This window comes from Calypte anna, chromosome 10, assembly GCF_003957555.1.
Source record: "Calypte anna isolate BGI_N300 chromosome 10, bCalAnn1_v1.p, whole genome shotgun sequence".
NCBI lineage: Eukaryota > Metazoa > Chordata > Aves > Apodiformes > Trochilidae > Calypte > Calypte anna.
In genome coordinates, this window is record NC_044256.1 from 8,944,037 (window position 1) to 8,966,884 (window position 22,848).

Sequence of the window (22,848 nt, forward strand, 5' to 3'; positions counted from 1 at the left end):
CTTGATTGTCCTAATTCTGTATTTAAAATAGCCTGTTCCTCAGTTATATCTGTGACAAGTATTTTCTAGGTTTGGTTATTTTTAAAAAGAATAATACTATATTATTGCAGGTTTTTTAAACCATTTTGGCTGAAAGGGTTAAGATAAAAATAAAACTTTAAAAGTTATCAGAATATCCCAACTGCAGTGCCATCAAAACATTTTGCATATTGACTGAAGCAGGTATGAGGTTGTTTTTTCCACCAGGATTTCTTTGGTAATTATTTCCTTGTCCTTTCTAGCTCCTTAGTCTTCAAATTATAGATGCTGAAATGCCCTCTCTCTGCACCTTTATTCAGCCATTTCAAAAGGAAGACTACAATAGGAAATAATTTGCTTCTTTTTTCTTACTGCTCTAAGATCTTTTAAAGTCTTATTGATTTAAGTTAGCAGTTAGTGCTTCTTAGGCTGACTTTGCTAAAGACTGAAGTCTGTTGTCACTTCATAAAATTATTATAGACCAGGTAGGCTTCCTTTACAGTAAGTAAAATGGAATAAACAACTTTGTCCACATAGCTAACTTCCCATTTTCAGTGCTAATCTCAGCAAAGATTTTCAATAGTAAATATGGCAGTCAGTTTTGCATGAAACTTTGATAGCTCAATAGTTTCACTAAAAAAAATTATGTCCAGTCTCTGCCTCTATAGTGAAGGAATTGATTGAGGTGGCAGCAGAGGAGCAGGCTGCCATACCCACAGAGTACCCATCAGTCCAGCAGATTGCCTATTATGTACAGCAGTCTGAGGGCTCTGTGTTGTGATACAGCCATATAGAAATAACTCAACTTTGCCAGATCCATGACTAATGCCTTCTTGATCAGTAGGAGACAAGTATCTGTTCCTCCAAATTCTGAGTTACCTGGATGTAAGCCAGCTCTAACCTTGAAGAGGTCCTGCTGCATTGGCCCAACTAATAACACCTGGTTAGAACTTGAAGAACCAGTAATAAGAACTGGTTAGATTAATTCAGGAGCATTGCCAGAAATACAGTATCTGTAGCTTCAGTGTACAACATTTAGGTCCTGGTTTGGAAGTCTTCTACTGCCATCATGTTGTTGCAATATTCCTATTCTGTACAAGAAAACTTGCACCTTCTATTATCAGTTCTGCACAGTGTCCCCTCAGGAAAGCTCTTAATACCATATTTATATCTCAGACATAACCATCTACATGAGGAATATAGCTGCTGCCTCTTTCTCTGGTAGAAACAGACACTGTGGAGGGACTGCTGAAATTTGAGGAGGAATTAATCACCTCAGGACTTCATCTCTGTCCATTGATAACTGTGCACCTGTATTTTTTTAATTTTATTTCAGTTACTTAATTTCCAGATATCTGAAATAAGGTTGGATGAAACTCATAGGACGATAAGCCATTACAAAGGACAATAAGCCATTTCATGTTAAGGTGATTGCAGAGAGTAATACTGACGAGCTAGTACCTTCTTTACTGATCCTTGAGTTTGCAGTAATTTCTCTAACAAGCTCAGGATGCATTTGTTTTAATAGTGTTTGACTCTGCCTGAGGCCAGCTGACTTCAGTGAAGTGTCCAGACAACTCTGCTGACAGCTGCTATCCAGAATTAGAGACCAGCAAATGGGATAATACAGTATGGATGTTTGGATCTGTACTTTTTTTTTGTGCCCCAATGTGACTGTTATGGAGATTCCTGGGAGGCAGATTCTGCAGGGCTCAGCCCAGTGGCCTGAGCAATAACCAGGCCAGTTACCAGTTGACTTCTCAGAGCTGCTCTTCCTGAAAAGAATACTAGCTTGGAAGTAATTGAAGTATAGGAAGGAAAGACAGTATAACTTAGTATAGATGTAGCAGCACAGCTTGCCTCAACATTTTTTTGCTTGTCTTTTTGAATTCTTAAGTTTGCTGCAGTCAAATAGTTACCTTCATATCCTTACCTTCATTTGGAACCTTGGTGACATTACATGAGGTCTGTGAATCCTTGGTGAGGATGCAGAGGACAAAACTAAACATGTGAAACCACATTGGGCACTGTGAAAATGCAGATTCGACAGCATTAGACAAGTAGTGTGCAGAGGTGTACAGGTGCCTCTACAGTATCATGGTGTGGCATTTGCTACAGATTTTTTTGTTTTAAGATGTTGGAAGAAATTACATGTTACAAATGCTGCCTGGCATACACAGTGATGGTTACAGGTAACAAATATCTGATCCAGATTAGTGGCAAGATTTTAGCACATCAGAATACCATGAAAAGCACATATATATGTGTGCAGTTCTTTTGTGCACCTCTGTAGGAATATTTTTTTTGTCACAATTTTTTCCCAGGACAATGAAAACATATCTGTGTTTCCTTCTTTTAATTATTGTAGGAATATTGTAACAGTCTGCTGTAAAGTCAGGATCTGTGATTCCCAAAGCTCAGGGTAGCATGGATGTGAGGAATTGGAAACTGCCTTTGGTTTCTTCTGTAAAATAAAGACCTATTATAACAAGATAAAGGTTTGAGCTATGTCAAAACACATAGGGCTGGGTTCACTTGCTGTGAACTTTCCTACTGTGGACCTGACTATGGTATACTTGTCTGCAATAAAGGATTTTGTCACAAAGGACACCTACAGCCTTTGTTCTGCTAAATGACTTGAATTTACAGGGGCAGCTAGTAAGGTGATTGAGGACAGCCCCTGAATTCGGTATCCTTGATTAGTGAGATGGAACTGTCTCCCATCTCCCAGGTAGTTTAAGGGAGCCTGCATATCGCCTTCAATTCATATTAAAATTAAACACTTGTAATTGTTTATAATTATCCTATAAACATGAAATGCTTCTAATAAAAAATATAAGGGGGTGTTCATACTCAGTTTAAATTCATATTTAAGTTGAAGTGGAGTACACTGTCCTGGAAATTTCAGGTTCTCTGAAATGCAGGAAATTTCTTGTACTTCAGAATGACTGCAACAGTGTTAAAATTTTGTAGAAGTTATTTAAAATTGTGAAATGCTTAGATAAATAATTCAAGTGCTGGTATCATCCAATGCTAATTTGTATTTATGACAGATTGCTGAGGCAATGCAAGCGGTGCTGCTGGCAGAAGTTCAGAGGACTCTGAATAGCTTGAGACAGACTGAAATCTGCAGAGAGCCACTGGCCACAGTAGAGGATGAAAATGGTAAGTTGCAGACACTGCCAAAGACTAAGGAGAGGGATTTACAATACATGAAAAATGTTTCATTGACATGTAGCTTTAAAATTTATTGGTATATTCTTATAGAAGAACTTTCTCTAGTAGTCAGAACAAGTTAGGAGTATGAGTTCATAATACATTATTTCTGTGTAAGACAAGCCAAATGGCCTATTTCTGACCTTATCAGGCTCTGGTTTTACTCATCAGAAGTGAAAGGAATTTCACAGTTTCTCATCATCTGTGAATATTAAAAAAAATAGATACGAGTTTGTATGATAGTTCTGTTATTGTAAATACATTTGTAAATTATAGGAAACGTGTTTGAAATACAATCAGCAAATCATATAGAAAGGAAGTTTTACAAATTTATCTCTTCAATGACATCAGAACTACACAGCACTAAAAATTAATTGCTTGAATTTAATGATCTCATAATACAGAATAGGTTTTTTTCCCTTAGAACTACCCTCTTTGCAAAGAGTTATCAAATGCATTTTACAATTAGTTCATCACATTTTACAAAAAGCTTACATTTTGCAACTTTACAGTGGTGCTAATCTTTATGGCAAAAAAGATTGAACCTGAATTCCTGTTATGAAGTTATACTCTTTTATTATTATTATTATTATTATTATTATTATTATTATTATTATTATTTATTATTTTCAGCCCATTAGCTGAGTCTTAAAATTAAGTGACCTAAATTTTAGATCCAATCTTATTAGTGAGCCTTCTCTCAGGAAACTAATTTATAATCTCATTGAATGTGTATCTGTCATTAAAATTTGTTACTGTTCTGCTTTTTCCAGACTATTAAAATGATCAGTGATATTTGCTTCAGGGTACAAAACAAAGCAGTGTGTCTGTAATTTGGGCTGTTGGAATACAGTGATACTCAAAGACTTTGAATAATTGTCAGATAGGAGTTTCTACTTTGCTTATGCTGAAGATTGCTTTGAATAGTTTTATTTTCTTGTGGTTTAGGACAAGATGCATAAGTAAGTGAAATGTCCCCAGCTGTAATGTTCATCTGTTGATTTTATGTAAACTTTCCTGAATTTTCAGGGTGTATTTCAATGTAGTGTTCTGCAAAATGCAGCTACCTGAAAGTTGCAAATGAAGATATCTGCTAATTCCAGATGTGAAACTGCAAGATAGCATGCAAGTTTTTCTGAATAATGTGCCTCAGTTTTTTGTAACATGTGAAGAACAGGATTTATTTGTTTTTAAGAAAATACTGAGGACAAATACATTTAAAATGTTTATGCTCAGATATTAAGGAACTGAAATGTGCTGTTCCAGGAATGCTGCAAATTAGAGAAGTTAAAGGAGAGCATAAAGCCCAGGCATTATTTCAAAATACAAAATATTATTTCAACTGCCTCTTAGATTTCTGAAAAGTTTAAGTGTGAAAAATCACACCACTAAGACTAGCTTGCAATAAATTCTGGTTTGCATTTAAAAATTCCTAGTTTAAGAAACTGCTAATGATTCAAGCTTTTAAGTATATTTGAAAGCTATTAGCTATAACCTCATCTTTTGTATGTGGTTTTGGAGCTCTTTAAACTATTCAATTAGATAAATTGGTTCTTGCAGGAAAAAAGCTTCTGCTGATAAATACCAGAGTGAAATTAATGGTGGCAGTTGAATTCCATAGGTCAGTGTAAAGAATTGTCAAAGACTTATCTCGAATATAACAATATGTTTTGTTAAAATGAGGAATCCATTCAGTAATGGTAAATTAATGAAAGGACGGGTATAACAGCTTCTGTTCCCTAGAAGAGTTTAGTGACCTGCAGCAGAGGATTTCCAACTCTTCTATTGTCTGGGTTTTAGAAATCTGTCCAGTTTCAAACTACTTTTTTTCTTTCTTAAAGTTGTGCAGAAACGTCAAGGAAGTGCAGAGATAAGGAGAAGGGTTGTTCTGTCTCTTATATTTTCTTCTATATTGTCATCTTGTTATAAATGACAGCCTTTTCATATTAGTCCAAATGTACGTTTTGACTCGGTGTTTAAACAACAAAAAAAACCATCTAAAAACCAGCCCTTACTCTGAACATGAGTTTATTTGGACCATTGATACCACAGAGTTTACACAAGATTTCAATAAAAACTTGTCCTTGGTTGCCTGATTGCTGGGAAGATAACTTTTATGGGGGTAAAATACATTCATTCTCTTATTTACTGCAACCACATTGATATAATTCGTATTTTTTTTGTCTTCTGCTGAAATACTACCTACCCAGAGAACTTAACATCTGAAGAATCAGTTTCTGGCTTAATATTTTGCATTCAGAGAAATGTTCATCTGTTGTCATAACCTTACCTTTCCCTTAGTGTTTTAGTTTGGATTTGGGCTTGTGGCTCATAGAATCATAGAATCGGATGGGTTGGAAGGGACCTCAGAGATCATCAAGTCCAACCCTTGGTCCGCTACTGCTGCAGTTACCAGCCCATGGCACTGAGTGCCACATCCAGTCTCTTTTTAAATATCTCCAGGGATGGAGAATCCACTACTTCCCAGGGCAGCCCATTTCAATGCCTGATCACCCCCTCGGTAAAGAAATTCTTTCTAATGTCCAACCTAAACCTCCCCTGGCAGAACTTGAGACCGTGCCCTCTTGTCTTGCTGAGAGTTGCCTGGGAAAAGACACTGACCCCCCCCCCCCCCGGCTATACCCTCCTTTCAGGGAGTTGTAGAGAGTGATGAGGTCTCCTCTGAGCCTCCTCTTCTCCAGGCTGAACACCCCCAGCTCCCTCAGCCTCTCCTCATAGGATCTGTGCTCGAGTGCCTTCACCAGCCCAGTTGTCCTCTATAATGTAGTCAGTCTTTGAAAGTCCTTGAAACCTTGCTGTGCCTGGATTCCACATCCAACAAAAATGAAGTGACCAAGCCACGTCTGGTAAAATGTGTCCAGACAGAATATACTGGAGTCCTAGAAAATATGTAACCAGAAAATGAAAGCTATGGTACAGCTCTTGGGAAATTTCTCTTCTCTTGTGCATTAACTTCTTGTACTGTCAGGGATTAAGTCAAGGGAGGGGGCAGGGTTGGGAGGTGAGAACCTCATGGGTGGATTTCTAATAAAGAAAAAGAAAAGTCTAAAGAGAAGAGGAGAATGGGATACAAAGAAACTGGAAGTAAAAATTAAAAACTCTAGGAAGATGAAGAAGAAAATTATAATAGAACCATGGTAATGTGAACATGTACACAAGGCTACAGGTTTTCAAATGTAAGTTACAACCAGGAAACTGGTTGCTACTTAAAAAAATCCAAGAGTAAAATTTGTTCCCATTTCTGTTATGATAAAGTTTGTTGAGATTATTTAGAATGAGGGGAAAAATATTTTCAGAGTGTGCATGGTTGTAGATTGAAAACAAATGAGAAAGCAGATCACTAGATGCACAGTTAAGAACCCTGTATCCCAAAAGCATGGGTTTTGAGGACCATAAGAGAAAATACTCCTTTTTTAGCTCATTCAAGTCACATGAAAGGAAAAGGCAGTTCAGTTGTCTGGAAGAAAACTGAGAATCAGTAAACAAAGAGAATCAGAACCATCTTTCATAATGACAGATATTCTAAAGGAGGTCAAGTGAAGAGTTTGTGTGAGTTTTTATAGTCTATTTGTTAGACTCAGAAATTTTATTGTTTGAGACTTTTATTATATGCAGATATTTAAAGGCATCTAAAGTGATTTAGCATGTGCAGGCTGTTTAAAGATTTCCTGATTTAGAGAAACCAATAGTACTTCCTGCTGCTTTCTCAGAATAGTTCAATTTTTTCAAGGGTATTGATATTAAATGTCTTAATTTTGCCAAATCAAGATGCAGAGAACACCATCAGAGTTTGTTTCAACTGCCCAAAAAGTAACTCCAACATGACTACTAGATTGCACTTTGTACTGGTGAAATTGTTTGCATGGACCAACTCTGAATTTTTTTCAAGAACACTGCTACATTTTATCAAAATTCTGTCTACAAAATACAGTGAGAACTGATGTGGTGAGGTTAAAATAGTCCTGCTTGTAGAAGTTGAAATCTGAATGAAACCACTGTTGATATGAGGTAAGCCATAGTTTTTGGTAAAAAAGGGTGAGAATGTTGACATGAAGAAATCTTTACTCTTTGGGAAATCTTCCAATACATGGATCCCCCCAGATGGATAAACTGGGATGTCCTTCTGAGCCTCACAGTACCTGTGATTAAAACCTGTAGTACTTCAAATGAAATGGATCAAAACTCCTATATAGTCTCTCTGTGCTTGAAATTATTTCCATACTGTAGGTTTACAGAACCATTTGAATGAAACACTACTGGAATATTTTCTTGCAGCTGCTACTTTCCAACTGGTTTGACTTTTGGCTTCAGATACCTTCCTGCCTAGGATCTCTTATGTTTCTTTCAGTTTAACTCCCTCTATTGCATGTTACATCTTCCACCTGAATTCTTTCAGGCTCTTTATTACTTTGCATTCACTTCTTCTACTTCCTCCTTTTCCTGTGGAAGAGAAATGTTAAAAATTGACTGCACAATGAAATTTCCTTTTTATATCCACTCTGGTCATCTTACTAATGCAAAAATTGCAGCCAAAAACAACAGAATTTTTTTTACATGGGCCTGAAGCTTTGTGCTCTTGGACAAGTCCATGCACATAATAAAATTCATATTAGAATCAATTCAGGCTGTTTTTAAAAACTCTCTAGCAGGCCAATTTTATGTGTGTGCATCAGCAATAAGGAATGTAAGAAATGGTTGTAAAATCAACATTTCATCACTATTAATGAGAAGTAGATTAATCTATAAAATCATTTTAGTCTGTGAAACAGCAAACCAATTAATCTAGCATTTATTTGATGAATGGACTTTGAGTATAAGCTGGTGACAGCAGTGAGTTTCCTCTGTAGTGAATATACATTAAAAATGAGTATATTATATCCTAGTTTTGTATTACAAATATTTCCAGTAAAAGAATACAAATCAATGATATATTTTAGCATCTAACCTGTGGTTTAACTATACCACTGTATCATATCCTATATATCAAATTAAAACTGTATTTTGATCCAGTAGTCTTTAATATTAGTGGTCAAGTACTAAAGGAAGTAAGCTTAAAGACTCGTTCTAGAACTACAGCTTATTTCATTCCATGCGTCATATATTTTAGCAGATAACTCCTTAATGTAGCAGAAATCAGATTTGGTGTGTATTTTTACACAAAATCAAATTGTACAGGCGCCATCTCAGACTCCTCCAAAACATTAGGAAGGATAGGATTCACTGGTAAGGAGGCAGTGTGGATGATGTGTATTCTAAATTCAAATGCACAATATAGTTTCAATGATGGCTTTTTTTCACTGCTTACTGCATGGAATGGGAAGAACCCCTAATATACCTAATGTTTAGATGTTTAAAAGTAAAGGTGTTTGGTTTTTTTCAGGTACTTAATACAGACACAGAAAATTATCAGTGGTTCATTTTTAGTCTCTACTGTCAGATTAGAAGTTCATTTGGTACAGGCAAGGTACAACATAAGTCTTCCAAAGATTTGAAAGCTGGTTCTGAGTTGGGGCATCAAAATAAAAAGTGAAGGAACTGCAACTACTCCATGTTTACAGCAGCTTTTTGGAGCAAGCCTTCTTCTCCTCTGTCTTGTGTTTTTTTGGAGAGCCACTACTTGTCACTTCTTGATTCCTTATTCTGAATTCTCCTTGAGTATATTGTTGTTCATAGTCAGTGTTCAGACTTGCTTATTGCATGTATTTCCTAATAATTTAGTTGGAACTTTGCTTTTTATGAATAAAATAGTACACAGAGCCATGAATCAAATAAACCTCCCCTTAGAGCTGGAGAGATGCATACAAACCATGGAAAATAGGTTTTACCATGTAATGTTTTAATTTCTTGTGTGTCTACTTTCTTTTCATCAAACTGTGTCTGCATAGCATGAGTTGTAATTTCGTCCCAAAAGGTAGAATAAATTCCTTATATTTCACATTGTTTAGGTTAGGTTTTGAAGTATGTCCTACTAGCAACACTCATTTAACTCAGATTCTCTCTTCTGCCCAGCTTCTCTAAGTTTCTGAAAAAATCTAAGTGTAACACTTCATCAAGACTTTGTGCTAATAATTCCTGTAAAGCTGGAGACTTTCTATTAAGGGTCTATGATGAGAAGGAGGTGGGGGAAGGACTCCTATGTGTAGTCCATTCTTAGTACTGAAACTTAGCCCTGTGCTCATAGCCCTAGAGCAGAACAACCCAGTATCAGTACTCCTGGTGTATAGTTACAACACTCCATCTACGATGTGTCTTGGTTGTATTGATGTTCTGTAATGTCCATCTTCCTGATACTATTTTTCTGAATTAATTTCTTTACGGTGTCGTTTGATATTCATGTACAGTGTTATGGGTCCACAAAGGAAAAATATAAATAGGTTCTGGCCTAGAAGGATTGGAGAGCTGGTTGCTTTTCTGAGAAAGAAGCGATTCAGAAAAGGATGCATGAAGGAGATGATTCCCAGACAGAAGTTTTTTAGGTTGTTTTCTCTATACTATGTGATTGTACTGCTGCCTGACTTGACAAAGCTTTGTGAGAGTTCAGCAGTATTTTTTTTCTCTTTGTGCTGTTTCCTGGCTTTTGCTTATTTTGAAGAATGAAACCTCACAAAGCGGTTTGACTGCAGTTAGCTGTGCCTGGGATTGTCCTGGGCTACTGGGAAGCCAGATCATTGTGCAGTGTGCAGTTAACATTGTCCCTGGGCTTTGGTTAGTTTTGTCTTACCTGGCTGGAACAGCTTTGATTTAAACTATTTTTTTTTAGGACATGTGAAGCAACTACATACCTCCCAATTTTTAGTCTTGTACTTCTGAATCTTTTAGAAGATACAGAATTGATTCCTGAACCTAGTCCATAACTATTTAAATATTCCTGCCCTTGAATTTCAGAGTATCTGACTTTGTTAACTTACATGAAAGAAACCTATAAAATTAAGTCAACTCAAATATTGAACTAAACAGTCTTACAACTACTATCTGGTAGTAAGACAAGTTACATGCTTTAATTGTACTGCTTGTTAGAAAAATACTGTGCAGGAAGAGAGATATTACTTCCAGCTACTCCTAGCAGTTGCAGTAAGATGAAACTTTGTTATACATTTTGTGAAAAACAGACTGGAAGATAGGACTCCTTTATGAGTCTTCATTATTAGTGCTAAAGTTAAGAGTCCAGCTAACACTCCCCCACAGAGCAGCACAACTGAAGAGTGCTGGTCTCTAAATAATAAGAGAGCAAGACATTTGCCTCAGTAAACAAAAAATCTGAATTAACTCCAGAAGCCTTTCTGGCCTGTCAAAGTTATAAAGAAAAGATTGAATCAATTGGAGGTACATTCTACATAGTGATGGATAGACATGTTTATCAACAAAACTGTTAAATTTCATGATGCAGAAGGTGTTAATCTGTGTGCACCTCTGCACCTTTATACATTTTTGGAAGTCTAATTACATTCATTTGTATTTCATGTCTCATATAATCCAGAGTCTATTGTGATTTTATATAACAACGAGCTCACTGTTGTTTCAAAGCAGATAAACATTATTATTTAGAGATACCAAGTCATATCTGAATGGTACATAGAATTAACCAGCACACGATAACTTTGAAATTCCATAGATATTGATCAAATTTTCTTCTATCCTGCCTGGTTCATATTTAGTGTTTCAGCCTGTCTTTATTTTAAGGCTCAAAGTTAGGTGCACCAAGTATCCTATCTTGCCTTCAGTATTGCATTTTAGGCCTTCAGTTGTTCTTAGTAAGAAAGATGGCAATTCATGTGTTAATGCCTACAGAAACCTTTCCAGTACATCTGAGGAAATTTTTTCTCAAATTCAAAGTGTATCAGCAAAAGATATTTTTTACCCTCTGCTCCTGGAAAAATTCAACTTGTATCACAGTTAAGATACCTATCACTAATTCCCTAAAGACAAGGTGCCTGTATTGTTCTCATATGATGGATGTTGGTCACATCACCTGCTGCACTGCTGGAAGATACACAGATAGCCTCGTGAAGAGGGTGAAGTAGAAACCTGAATCCAGGAGGTATTTTCAGTAGAATAATTAATAGCTGGTCAGTATATTCTTTTCTACTTTACCAGACATATCAGGGGAGGTTTTGGATTTCTTTTTTCCTTAAGCTCCAGAAATAAATTTTAAAAGGAACAAAATATATCTGATATAAGGTGAAGCATACCTGCTCATTTTTATGTGTACTCATCATGTTCTGATGCTAAATTTTCTGTTTATTTGGTAATGTAATGCATGAGGTAACACACCTCATGATACTGGAGTTTAATGCTTACAAATGAATGTAAATCTCCTCCACTGAAAGGAAGATCTGTTTTTTTTATTAAGTAAGTTAAGTAGGCACTGGTTTTAGTTTTTTCAGTAAAGAGTAGTGTTGTTATATAAATTAGGAAGATTTTTCGGATATGTGTTCCCCAGATAATGCTAACATACCAAGGTCATCTTCAACCCACAGGAAAAAATTCATTATTTAATTAGTTAGTGCCTCTTGGAAGGTTCAAAAGGAGCCCCTTTCACTAGTGAAGGTTGTTATCCGTGTCAAGGTTTGATATATGGTATATTATATAAATAACAGACTGATGGACAGCTAGAATGAGCAACCTTTTTCAGTCTTCTCGTGATAGTTGCATGTAGGAGCCATCTTTGCAAAACAATTTCATTAATGTTCCATGGCATTAAAAGGAGTCATTTCCCTCGACCTGGGGTAAACTTATTTTTTTGAACCGTCTTGAATGGTTGGCAAGAATTTATGCTGGTTTTTAGCTATGGTTTAATGTAGTTCACAGATACTATAAGGAAGTTTTCTTTCTCACTCTGACTGTGCCTTTTAAAATGTGCCTTTTGCCATTTGTGTTCTGCTACTTAAAGAGGATTTAAAAGGTAAAGCTACTCTGGAAAAATAGCCTCCTCTTTCCCTCATTTACCCACACCCCCATGTCTCACAAAAGTTGATACTGAAGTTTGAACTTTAACTGTGTGATGTGGGTGCATTTTTCATAATCTGATGAATGAACACCATGATAGCCTACTTTATGGAGAGTAAGATTGATAATTTTGGGATCAGTGGTCAGATATACTACAAATGTTTGTCTTAAAACCAGATACTTAATATTGTATTATACTAATACATTAGGAACATAATATAACATAAAAACATTAAAAATGAAGATTTTTCAGTATGATATTTGCAACTATATGTGGTATTTTAGAGTAGAATGTGAGGGGGAGCTGTCCCTCTATTAGGAGACATTGTGCTCTGTGCTTTTAGGAGTTAAGCAGTAAAAAGCCTTCCGACAAAGCAGAAACCTTTAAGAACCTTGTTTATTGAATTCTATTGGCTGAAACTGCCAAAAATAAATTAATAGCTGCTACCGCTGCAGTGCTTTACTTGTTCACAAGAAAAATATCTTGACATATTTTTTCATTTTGTGATTGGTGCACATTTCAAGGGTATAAATTAATCTTCAAAGGATCCTGGGGAATATCTTTCCTGGACACTTCACTTATACATCAAGTTGGCCATGTTAGCAATCTAATCACAAACCTGTAATTCAGTGGACAACAATTTCTTATTGTGAACAGCGTAGCAGCTTTTACTATCATTTAGGTCAGGCTAAGATTGCTGATGCACCATATGTTTCAGGCCATGGATGATGGATGGTATCCTCTGGTGCCCATCCTTAAGTGATTGGAAAGATTGAAGACACACAGTTCACTTAAGCTTGCTTACTATTACATCAAGTAATCAGTGTGATAGGCAAACCTGTGCTCTTTATGTCACACTGCCCAACTTTCTGCAGGGACATTGTGTCAAAAAAACAATCTAAACATTTCCAGATGACAGGCCAGTAACTAGAACAACCATTTAACAACTGGATTCATCTAAAAAGCTTAATAATATGGAAAAGTCAATACAGGTTTTTAAAACACCTTTATTAATATGAACCAGATATGGTGTTTTGTTTATAAAGGGTTTTTATTCTAAGATTGAACTTATGCAACAGAAATGTAATAATACAATTCTTCTTGTAGTTCAACCTTTAGGAAGTCAAAATATAGTTTTCCCAATATTAATCAGAAAGAAATACTACTTTGAAAGAGTTTGAAATGTTTGGGAAGTATAAAATTTTGTTCTGGAAACACTCATCAGTTTAAATTTTAAGGCAGAAATCTTTATTTCCCAATGTCTGTCTTAACTGATAGACGTTTATGTTATTTTTTTTTTTCCCAATTCTACTGGACTAGTAGCTAACCCAGGCAATTAAAAGAAAGCATCTTCCTTTTTGTCAGGTTATCCTGTGGGATGGAGCTTTTTATAAGATACAGGAGGAAAATCCTAGATGATAGCCTAAATCTCCTTTTGCATAAAAAGTCTGCAAGATTTGCAGCATGTATGCCATCAGGCAGAATAAATTCAACAAAATAATATCAAGTTAGGTGTTTAAAATACTGGGATTTAAAACTGCTGCTGGTCTATGTTATTACAGAACTAGGTATTTTTTATTGTAAAATAACTGTGCTGAAAGCTGAGTATATATGTCAAAATACCTATATACAACATTGAGAAAAAGGAGCTAGGCAGTTCTGTGAATTCAAACTCTAAAATGCTTGTATAGCCTGTCATAAATGAGCATATTTTTATGTGTGCCTTTTCAAGTTGAAAAGCATTACTACTGTGTGCACTTTGCTTAAATTGCCAATAGAACTACAGATTTTTTTTTCCTGAGGTAACAGATACTGTTTATTTTTAACACCAAATTCTCACAGCTGTCCTGCTGATGTTTTTTATTTTGGTCTTAATTTCTTTGCCATACTTGATCAGTTACTGGTTTCAGTTATGTTGACCTAGTCAGGTGAGTGGCTAAATGCCAAAATAAATATATATTTTACCTTTTTCATATTTTAAGCATGCAGTTATTGAGAAGTGCTAGAAAAAATAGTTTAAAAGTATTTGAGAACTGGCCACTCTAATGTCATAATTTCAGTGCAGGTTTCTTTTTGTCACTCCATTGATAGCTGAGAAACTGGATTCCATAACCAGAGACAATTTAGGCAGCAGTCTCTAAAGTAAATATTAAACTAAGGTAATGGAAAGAAAAAGCTATTCTGAGGAAGAGAGTTTGGGGAGCAGTGATTAACACAGACTTTAAAACTGAGGCTGTCAAAGAGGCAGGCAGGAAATGTTGATTTTGGTGTTGATATTGGTAAGGCTCATCACTTAACTGCAGAGCAGGAATTGTTGGAATGCTGAATAACAATAATTCTTTCAGACATTACCTGAAAACATGAACCTGTCCATGCTAGAAGTGTGCTTTTTGCAGTTGCTGGCACTCTGGTTTCTTATTGAGGCAGCTTCTAGGGAGAGATAAGTTTATTGGGCTTTACTGGAACTTGTTCTTACACAAGGATGCTCTCACTTAAACCCTTGCTCTCCAGCTGGACCAGTACAGCTGAGTGTAACAAATTGAACTATAGGTATATATAAAAAAATGCAAGGATAAATGAAAGTATATCAGATACAAAAAGCACTAGACTAGAATAATTTAGTTCGGAGGGACCTACAATGATTGTCTAATCTAGGCCACTTTTTCACCTTGTCAGTGAGACATGGCTATAATTAAGGAAGAGGAACTCTACATTTCTGGTTTTCTTGGTTTTGTGTATTTAAGCAGCAAAGGCTAAATCTCATTAGCCTCCTATATATTAGAGAGTAATATTGTGTTAATATTAGAGAGTAACATGGGGTTCAAACCTGTGCTTTGATCTTAAAAGTTGCGGTCTCTGTTTGGTTCAGATTATGATTATTATGTGAGATTAGGGACGAGGATGGACTGGAGTGGAAGAAGCCATGCCCTGCCTGTACAAAATCTGGAAGTGACTGTGTCACAGCATTTTGCTCTGAGTTTCTTTAACTAAAAGGGCAGTACAGTATCAGTGTGAATCTCATTCTAAAATCTGAGCATGTCATCCTAAATTCCCAACACAAACAGGAGACACTGCTCTCACTTACATTTAATAGTGTCCCATGAGTGAGGATTGCTTGGGTGACTGTGAACACTTTATGTTGGTCAGGCAGTGTTAGCTCTTTTGCTTAAAAGGAAGGTTTCCTACATATCACAGGCATGGAGATAAGTGTTCAATTTCTGCTAAAAGCAATGCAATATAACAATTCTGAGGGTTTTCAAATAAGTATTGTATAAAATCAGTAGCATCATGTCAATGAAGAGTGGAAACATTCCAAAGTCATTAGGAAAATAAAGTTTACATTTTGGGAAAAGTAAATAACTTCATTTCTGAGGGAAGCAGCACAGCAGGTAGTTTTTCACTGTTAGGCGCAACAGAGTTTTTTCTGTATCTGAGGCACTTCTCTCTGAACAATCAGCCCTATCATTGCAATATGAAGCATGTGATAAAACTTTCTACTTTTTTCAGTCACCACAAGCAAACAAAGCAGGTAAAGCCTTTAACTACTGCAATCTGCTGCCCCTTTTAAAATCCTGTAAAGATGGCAGATAGTTATGTTAAACACAGTGGACTGTTGATAAAGCTAACCGTGTGCATCCAAAAGTGGCAGAATATGGACTAAGGTGCAACCTCAATCTGTGCTGTAATAAAGTAGCTGTTCATCTGTGGTCAGAGATCGTCATGAAAGACCTTGAGTTCCTTCACTTTATTTTGCAGAAAGGCCATCAGACAGCTTTGCATCATCTAACTCTATCAATCAAGGACCTCAACCACTGCTTTCTGCTGAAAGCTTTCCTGTTTGGCTCTGTTTTTCACAGACAGCTCAATAACTTGTCTGTGGAGCTGTGATAAATGTACCATGTGCTTCTAAGCTGTCTCTTTAACACTGAACTGAATTTCAGCTTGTAGTGCTTGTGACTAATTGTTTTAATAACAAACATTTTATTTATTTGCAATTATTATTCTGCAGTCCCTGATTATCTCTTTTTCATTTATTCTCTGGCATTGCTTACATTTGAAGGCTATCTTGCATGCAGTGGACTGCTAGTAAGATAGATTTTATTCAGTGCTGCAAAGTATAAAAAATAAAAGTGAACCTATAAAAACAAGAAATTTGAATTTTTAATATACTTTTACAGCAAAGAATATATTAAGCCCACTTTTAATCTTATTTTTCTTGCCTCTGATTTGTGAGTTGTTCTTAAGATAAACATTCTTGTGTATTTTTCAATACATATAAAACAGGGCTGATATCATACTCTTTGGGCACAATTGTCTGTTTTTGCTGAGGAGGCCCAAAATAGAGCCATTACTGCAAATGAATAACTTCTCACTCAGAAAGAAGGTGGTTCAGATCAGGTTGTAGGTCAATGGCAGGGCAGGGTGAGGAAACTCAGATTGCAGCTGTCTGCAAATGAGCATTGCTCCTGATACTTTATAAAAAGGACTTCAAGGCTGGTAAAGGTTAAAAATTGGATGTGGGGACAAATATGTAAAATATGGGGAGACAGTAGAGTTTTCATAGTTGTACAGAAACTCCACAGCAGTTGTATAAGTTGTATTTATAAGACTTTTGAGATGATTGTACAAAATCCAGCAGTGAAGACCCAAAGTGCAATTTAAATGATTGAGAAACTATGATGATTTTTGACAGAAGTAAATAACATGATGTCTGGAGTACACTAAGGTTCCTAATAAGGGATGCAAATACAAGCCTTATGTTTTTGGTTGTGAGGTACCTTTGTCCTTTTAACAACATTCTTTGTTTCTTTGAAATACAAAAAAATTATTGCAGTATGTTTATCACTATGATACAGTGCAAAATCTACTTAGTTCTCATCTGATTAGCTCATGAAGCTTGCAAAGCTGTAGTATGCATTCAGCATCAAAGCAAAACAAGGTTTTCAGGAGGAAGATGGCATATGAAATGACTTATTAATAGAGAAAAATAGTCAGATGATAGGATGCATGGGATATATGAATCTGGCTCCTATCAGGCATAATTGTGCTAAAAACTAGGACTGTAGAAATTTGACCTGAAGTTAGCTAAAACATACCAAAATGAAAAACTAGTTTTCTGCTTTTCTCTGTAGTGGTTTTAGTAGAAGAAAGAGGATAAGGCATGTTAATTGCTTTGGGGAATACTCTTTTCCAGATTTAGAAGAATAAATATTGTACACCCCAGAAAGTGTGTTGATTTTTAGTGGATGGTACTAATTTACACATTCCTCATTTAAAGCACATAGGCAATACTAAAAATGGATCCTTTGGTGGGTTTAGAAAGAAAAATATATATACTGGGACAATTCTCATTGTTCATGTCACTGCATAAATGTGCAGAATAAAAAATAAAATGAAATGGTGGTGGTGTGCTGCATGAAAAGTAGGACAAACAGAGGAAACCAGCAGCCCATAAGGGGCAGAGGGTACAGGAGAGCACTGCTAGGAGATTTGTTTAGCAAATTCAGTGTGTGGGACCTATTTGGGACCATTTACTGTAAGTTAATTACTTCCTGTTATTACTGTGCCAGTTGGGTACAGTAACCTTGCTGACTCTGCCTTTCCACACTTATACCCTTGCAAGCCCACACTGAGACCCACTCTGTAGTCTGCACTTTTTGCTCCTGCTGAGCAAAGCCAGATAGAATTTCTGCTTATGGGTGATCCCACTAGGCAAGTCTCTTGAGTTCTTCCTCTCTCTCTTTGATTAAAGCATTTTCAGATGTAGGTTAAGGGATGTATCTCAAAGCTGTGGATCTAATGTCAGACTTCCCTCTTCTGCTTCACATTGTTTTATCAGTAAACAATTAATGTAAGTTCAGCTGATTTATGGAATGGGAGATTTACTCTGCTAGGCAGAGGCTTCTGCTTGTGCACAGCCTTCTTAGGGACTTGTCTGGGGAAAATGGGCATGAAGATATTGTGAACAGTTCTTTGCTGCCTTCCAAAATTACCTGTACTGTCATAGATATAAAATAGAGCAGCTGTAAAATCTGAGGGGTTTTGTTGGTTTGGTTTTTTTTTTTTCCTTTTATGATTTTTTTTTCCAAAGACCTCAGATATATTCTTTTTGACTTTGGAATGCTGAGACACTGTTCAGGAAGAGAGAAGAGAGAAAGGGTTAAATAAGCACAACTGCATATTGGACACTAATTGCCAACTACAGAGCTCATGTCGATTCTACAGCAGAATGAATGCAGGGTTTATAAGGAAATCTACCAGACTCAAAAAAATGTGCATATTACCCGGTGGCAGGAAGGAAATCAAAGCAAGACTAAGTACATTTTATTTTTGCACTTCCCTTGTAGAAGCTACCACTATCTTTAATACAAGCTACAGGCAGAATTTTGAGCAACTTTTATAATCTAATTACTTATAATCAAATTTCATTTCAGTTGCATGCTGGGAGCAGAGGAGCTGGTTACTGTTACTGGTTCCCTAAATGATTGCATTAAGATTTAGAAGCTGGATTCTCTAAAAATAAGTTTAATTGGTATCTACACACAGTCCTGTAGTCCCAAAATTGTATTCCAGGCACACGCTTGACTTGGTGAAAAATTGGGATAGATACTGTAGAGGCAGTGTGTAATTCCCCTTGCCAAGTCCCCCCAAGTGCAGAGGGAGGATGTGTGGCCAGGACAATCCCTTGTGCTGGCTGTTCTACCTATTGGCTGCTACAAGGTCTTTGGAGGCAGTGATAAATTTGAGGGTAGTCATCTGACTTGCCTTAATCAGCACTGATTAAAAAGATCTAAATGGCTCCTGGCAGCCCCTGGATCAGAAGAATAAAGATCTCTCTCCCCAGTGGTATGCCAGTCACCACTCTGGAGGTAAATTCCATCTATAAATGTCAGGGGTAACATTTCAGTGGAAAGTTGTACAGTGGCACTCAGGGCTGATACACTGGGAAGTTGTAAGACGAATGTAAATAACACTGCAAATATTGCAGAGTTATTATGTACATTGATTGGGGGGCCTTTTGGGGAGGTCATGTTCTTTTCTGTTGACTGTCTCTGAAAAGATATGGCGTAAATAGAGATGAGCTTGGAGAGTGGTAAGAAAAATTAACAGGCTTCTGTACAAGTGTAATTTTAAAAGCTGATTAGTTTAAAGTGTACAGAAACAGGAAAGAATGTTGTCGAAGTACACAGAATTACAAATTGTTTGACAAAAGTAAACAAACTTCTCTTTCTTCATCCTTTCTCATAATTCAAGGACAATTAAACTGGGTCGAAGCTTTAAAAAGCTTAAAAGACAATTTTTCTTCATGATACCTAAAGGCTCAGATTCTCCCTCAATGAAATGGGACAGCATTTTTTTCCATCTTCATCAGAAGTTTAAAGTGTGAGTTCTTAAACACCAGTTGCTATGTAAATTAAAATTAGCTTGTGCAAAGTAATGCAGAATTTAATAGAGTGCAATAACTTTTGTGGAGGTTTAATATAGCCTCTAGACTTCAGTGTCTCAAAGATGTCCTTTATAAAAGTAGTGATGGTGGCTTTAAGATGACATAGAAAAGCTGCTATCATTTTTGCAGTTTCTGTAGCTAGTTGTAATCAGTGAGGCAGTTACCTTTCCTTACAAATCAGATCCCAGAAAACCTCCAGTAATGGTATTTAGAAATTTGGCCTTACATTGCTAACTAGTGCAGAAAATAAGCAAATATTTAGGTATTTTCCTGCAATTTCATACAAGCAGCTGTAGCATATCTGAGGAATGAGAGACTCAGCACTCAGAGCGAAGACAAAATTCAGGGTTTCCAAGGTCTGGGATAGAGTAGTGACTCTGTCATTTGCACAGTGAAATCAAATGGTGGGTGAGCAACTGAGTTCTATTCTACTGCCCTCTTTTCCTCATGAACCATCTGCTTTGTAACTTTCTGAGAGGAGCTGTTGATGAAGTGATCAGGAGAAAATTGTTCTTGGCCTTGTAAGCTCTAGACTTGTCTTTTACTCACTGAGGAAGGAATGTGTTAGGTTGAATTTAAATTAATTTAAAATTAAAAGTAATTTCTGTTGACTTATATTGAATGAAGTGCCAAAAAAATTCACTATCAAAATATTTCTCTCCAAAATACTTCCAGTGAGTGAGAACCATTAAAATATGAAAAAACCTTAAGAGATATGTTAGTCAGGTATTACCTTTTGTGGGTAAAGGCCAGTTAGGAGAAGCAGTAAAATAATCTCTGCAGTGAGGATTACAACCTCGCTGTACATATCACTGATTTCTTTTATGGTACAGATTATTTGTAAGTTTATGTTATATACTGCGTAGCATTTAAGCCTCACTGGGTCTAAATCCCTTATCTAGGAAGCTCATTAGTTGAGCTGTCTTCGTGTGTATATCTGCCATCAGCATCTGGTGAGAGGGCTGCTGCTGACCCTGCCAGACTTGGGTCATGAGGTCAGAAGGTCTCATTTATTATTCAAAATTGCTTTCTGACCTTTTATCAGCTAGGTCAAAGAATGCTGCATTCTCCTTGGTTGGATTTTATAGTGAAATCAGTATCATGCACAGATAATATAATTACCAATTCCTGTGAATCCCATCCCTCTCTCTCCAAAAATGTACTCACGTTGAGGTTGATGAAGTTTGAAGAGTTGCCTGTACAAATACATGTGTGCCTTGTGTGTGACCATGTGTGACCTTGTGTGACCATGTGTGTGCCTTGTCATCCATGTGAAGCATCACATGTAGCTTCACATCTGATTCATACTTCAAATTATGCCTCTGCTTTGCACTCTTGTGGTAGTGAGACAGCTAGAAGCAGAGCTCCATGGTTAACAAATAATCTGTTGTTCTTACCAGTCCCATTCCAATGAATAGATTCTTCTTACTTATTCATATATTCAATATGCAAATTACATATTTTCAGCAGTAACTACATCTCGCCTTTCAGCTGCACACACATATCAGCTGAATGTAGGAGAACTTTGAAGAACTGTAAGCCAAGAAAAGTCGATAAATACAAAGATAGTTTTCATTGAGATTATAACAGATTCTAGAAAGAAAAAGCAGTCATAGTCCAGAATATTTTGAAGATATTTTCAGATTACAGATGTGAGCTAGGAAATCATTGGCCAGCATTTCAGTCCTAAACAAATTCCATAAGGATCCTGCCAAAATTCATAAGGACCTGGTTGTTTGAAATCGTCATTCAATGCTAAAAAATTAGGAAGCATGAAGGACATTACAACAAGAGAAATATTTTTGGGATTTTACGACACTAAACTTTGAGGGGAAAATTAGCAGGCCATCTAAAGAAGCAGTATGGAAAATTGGAAACCATAAATGGTAGATTGATTCTAAAACGGAGCTCTGCAGTCCAGCATTATTCCTCTGGAATTGTTTCATCCTTTTTAAAAGAAGGAGCCAAAGGTCACATTGGTCTTGCCCTTGAAGCAGACAATATAAGATGTCAGCTTGTGCTTTCTGACACTGCATATGATGAATAACCTTGACATAGTAATAAACAAATAACCTATATTAACATTTATAAGCACAGTGAAGTACTAATGCAATATATGCTTTCTCAATATTTTATGAAAAATAGTTTTCAAAGAAATTTTCCTCTACTAATACTAGGTAAATTTATGGTTAAATACCAGTAATATTTTTAAACAGCAAAATATATACATATCTGAAATATGTCCAACCCTGTGTATGCAAACTAAAAGAAGTACTTTAAACAATCATGCAATGAATTGTGCAAACCAGGTGAAGTTGTGAATTTGTAGAGATACTCAAATTGTTATGAGCAGTTTATTTTTAGCACTTCAAGTGCCTGTAGTCAATTGTCTTTGCAAGAGGAGCTCTGTCATAGATCAGTATACAGTAAGGTTATCAGCTTTTCTCTTTTGATATTTCCAGTAGCAGAGAAAATAATTGGGTATTGGTAAGATGTCAAGGTCTAAGTAACATTTGGTTGGAATTAGGTGTTTTCTTCTAAGTGTGGGAATCTGAGAGTTCAGTTGTGGGGAGAGTTACAACATTGTGAAGTAGTCACAGATTTCTTAGCATTAAGAACAGTCATGTACTATTTATTGTTGGGTTTTGTGGGGGTTTTTGTGGGGTTTTTGTGGTTTGCTTTTTTTTTCTGGCTGTCTTTTGTAGATGTTTTTAACTGAAAATTAAACAAGATTATTGGATATTAATGAAATGCAGGTTAAGATTGCAGGATAGTACTTAGCTCTGTGCAGTTTGAAGTATTGAATTTCTCTTGTTCATAAGTAAGATCTGTAATTTTATACATATTTTTTTTTGCTTTCAACTGCACACCATGCTCCCAAACAAGTAATCTATTTCTGGTATGTTGAGATTTCTCTGTATTTTTTTCTTTTCTCAGTATTTTCACCTTTCATTTTCCCTAGGAAACAAAGTGTCTCTAAGTGAATTAGCAAATGCAGGTGCTAAATGCCTTACACAAGCAGTCAGTCTGTTTGCAGGCTCTTGAAGTGCCATAAGCTCTGTGCACTGTAGATATCCTTTCATTTACTTCCACAAGAAATTTTGCAATTCTATAGCAATCTGAAAATGTAAAATGGAGCTCTCTGGACAGAGGTAGGCTGTTCACCCTGGAAAATACATCAGGGTATGGGAGCAGTCTA

General features: G+C 36.2%; 1 protein-coding gene across 1 annotated transcript in view; it reads left to right on the forward strand.

The window, feature by feature from the left end:
• Positions 1 to 22,848, forward strand: part of WDR72 (WD repeat domain 72) — a 97,337-nt gene that overhangs the window by 56,578 nt on the left and 17,911 nt on the right. Inside the window, exon 17 of the mRNA XM_008492044.1 lies at positions 3,072 to 3,183. Within this exon, the coding sequence (XP_008490266.1) occupies positions 3,072 to 3,183 (112 nt within the window). The remainder of the gene's footprint in view (positions 1 to 3,071; positions 3,184 to 22,848) is intronic.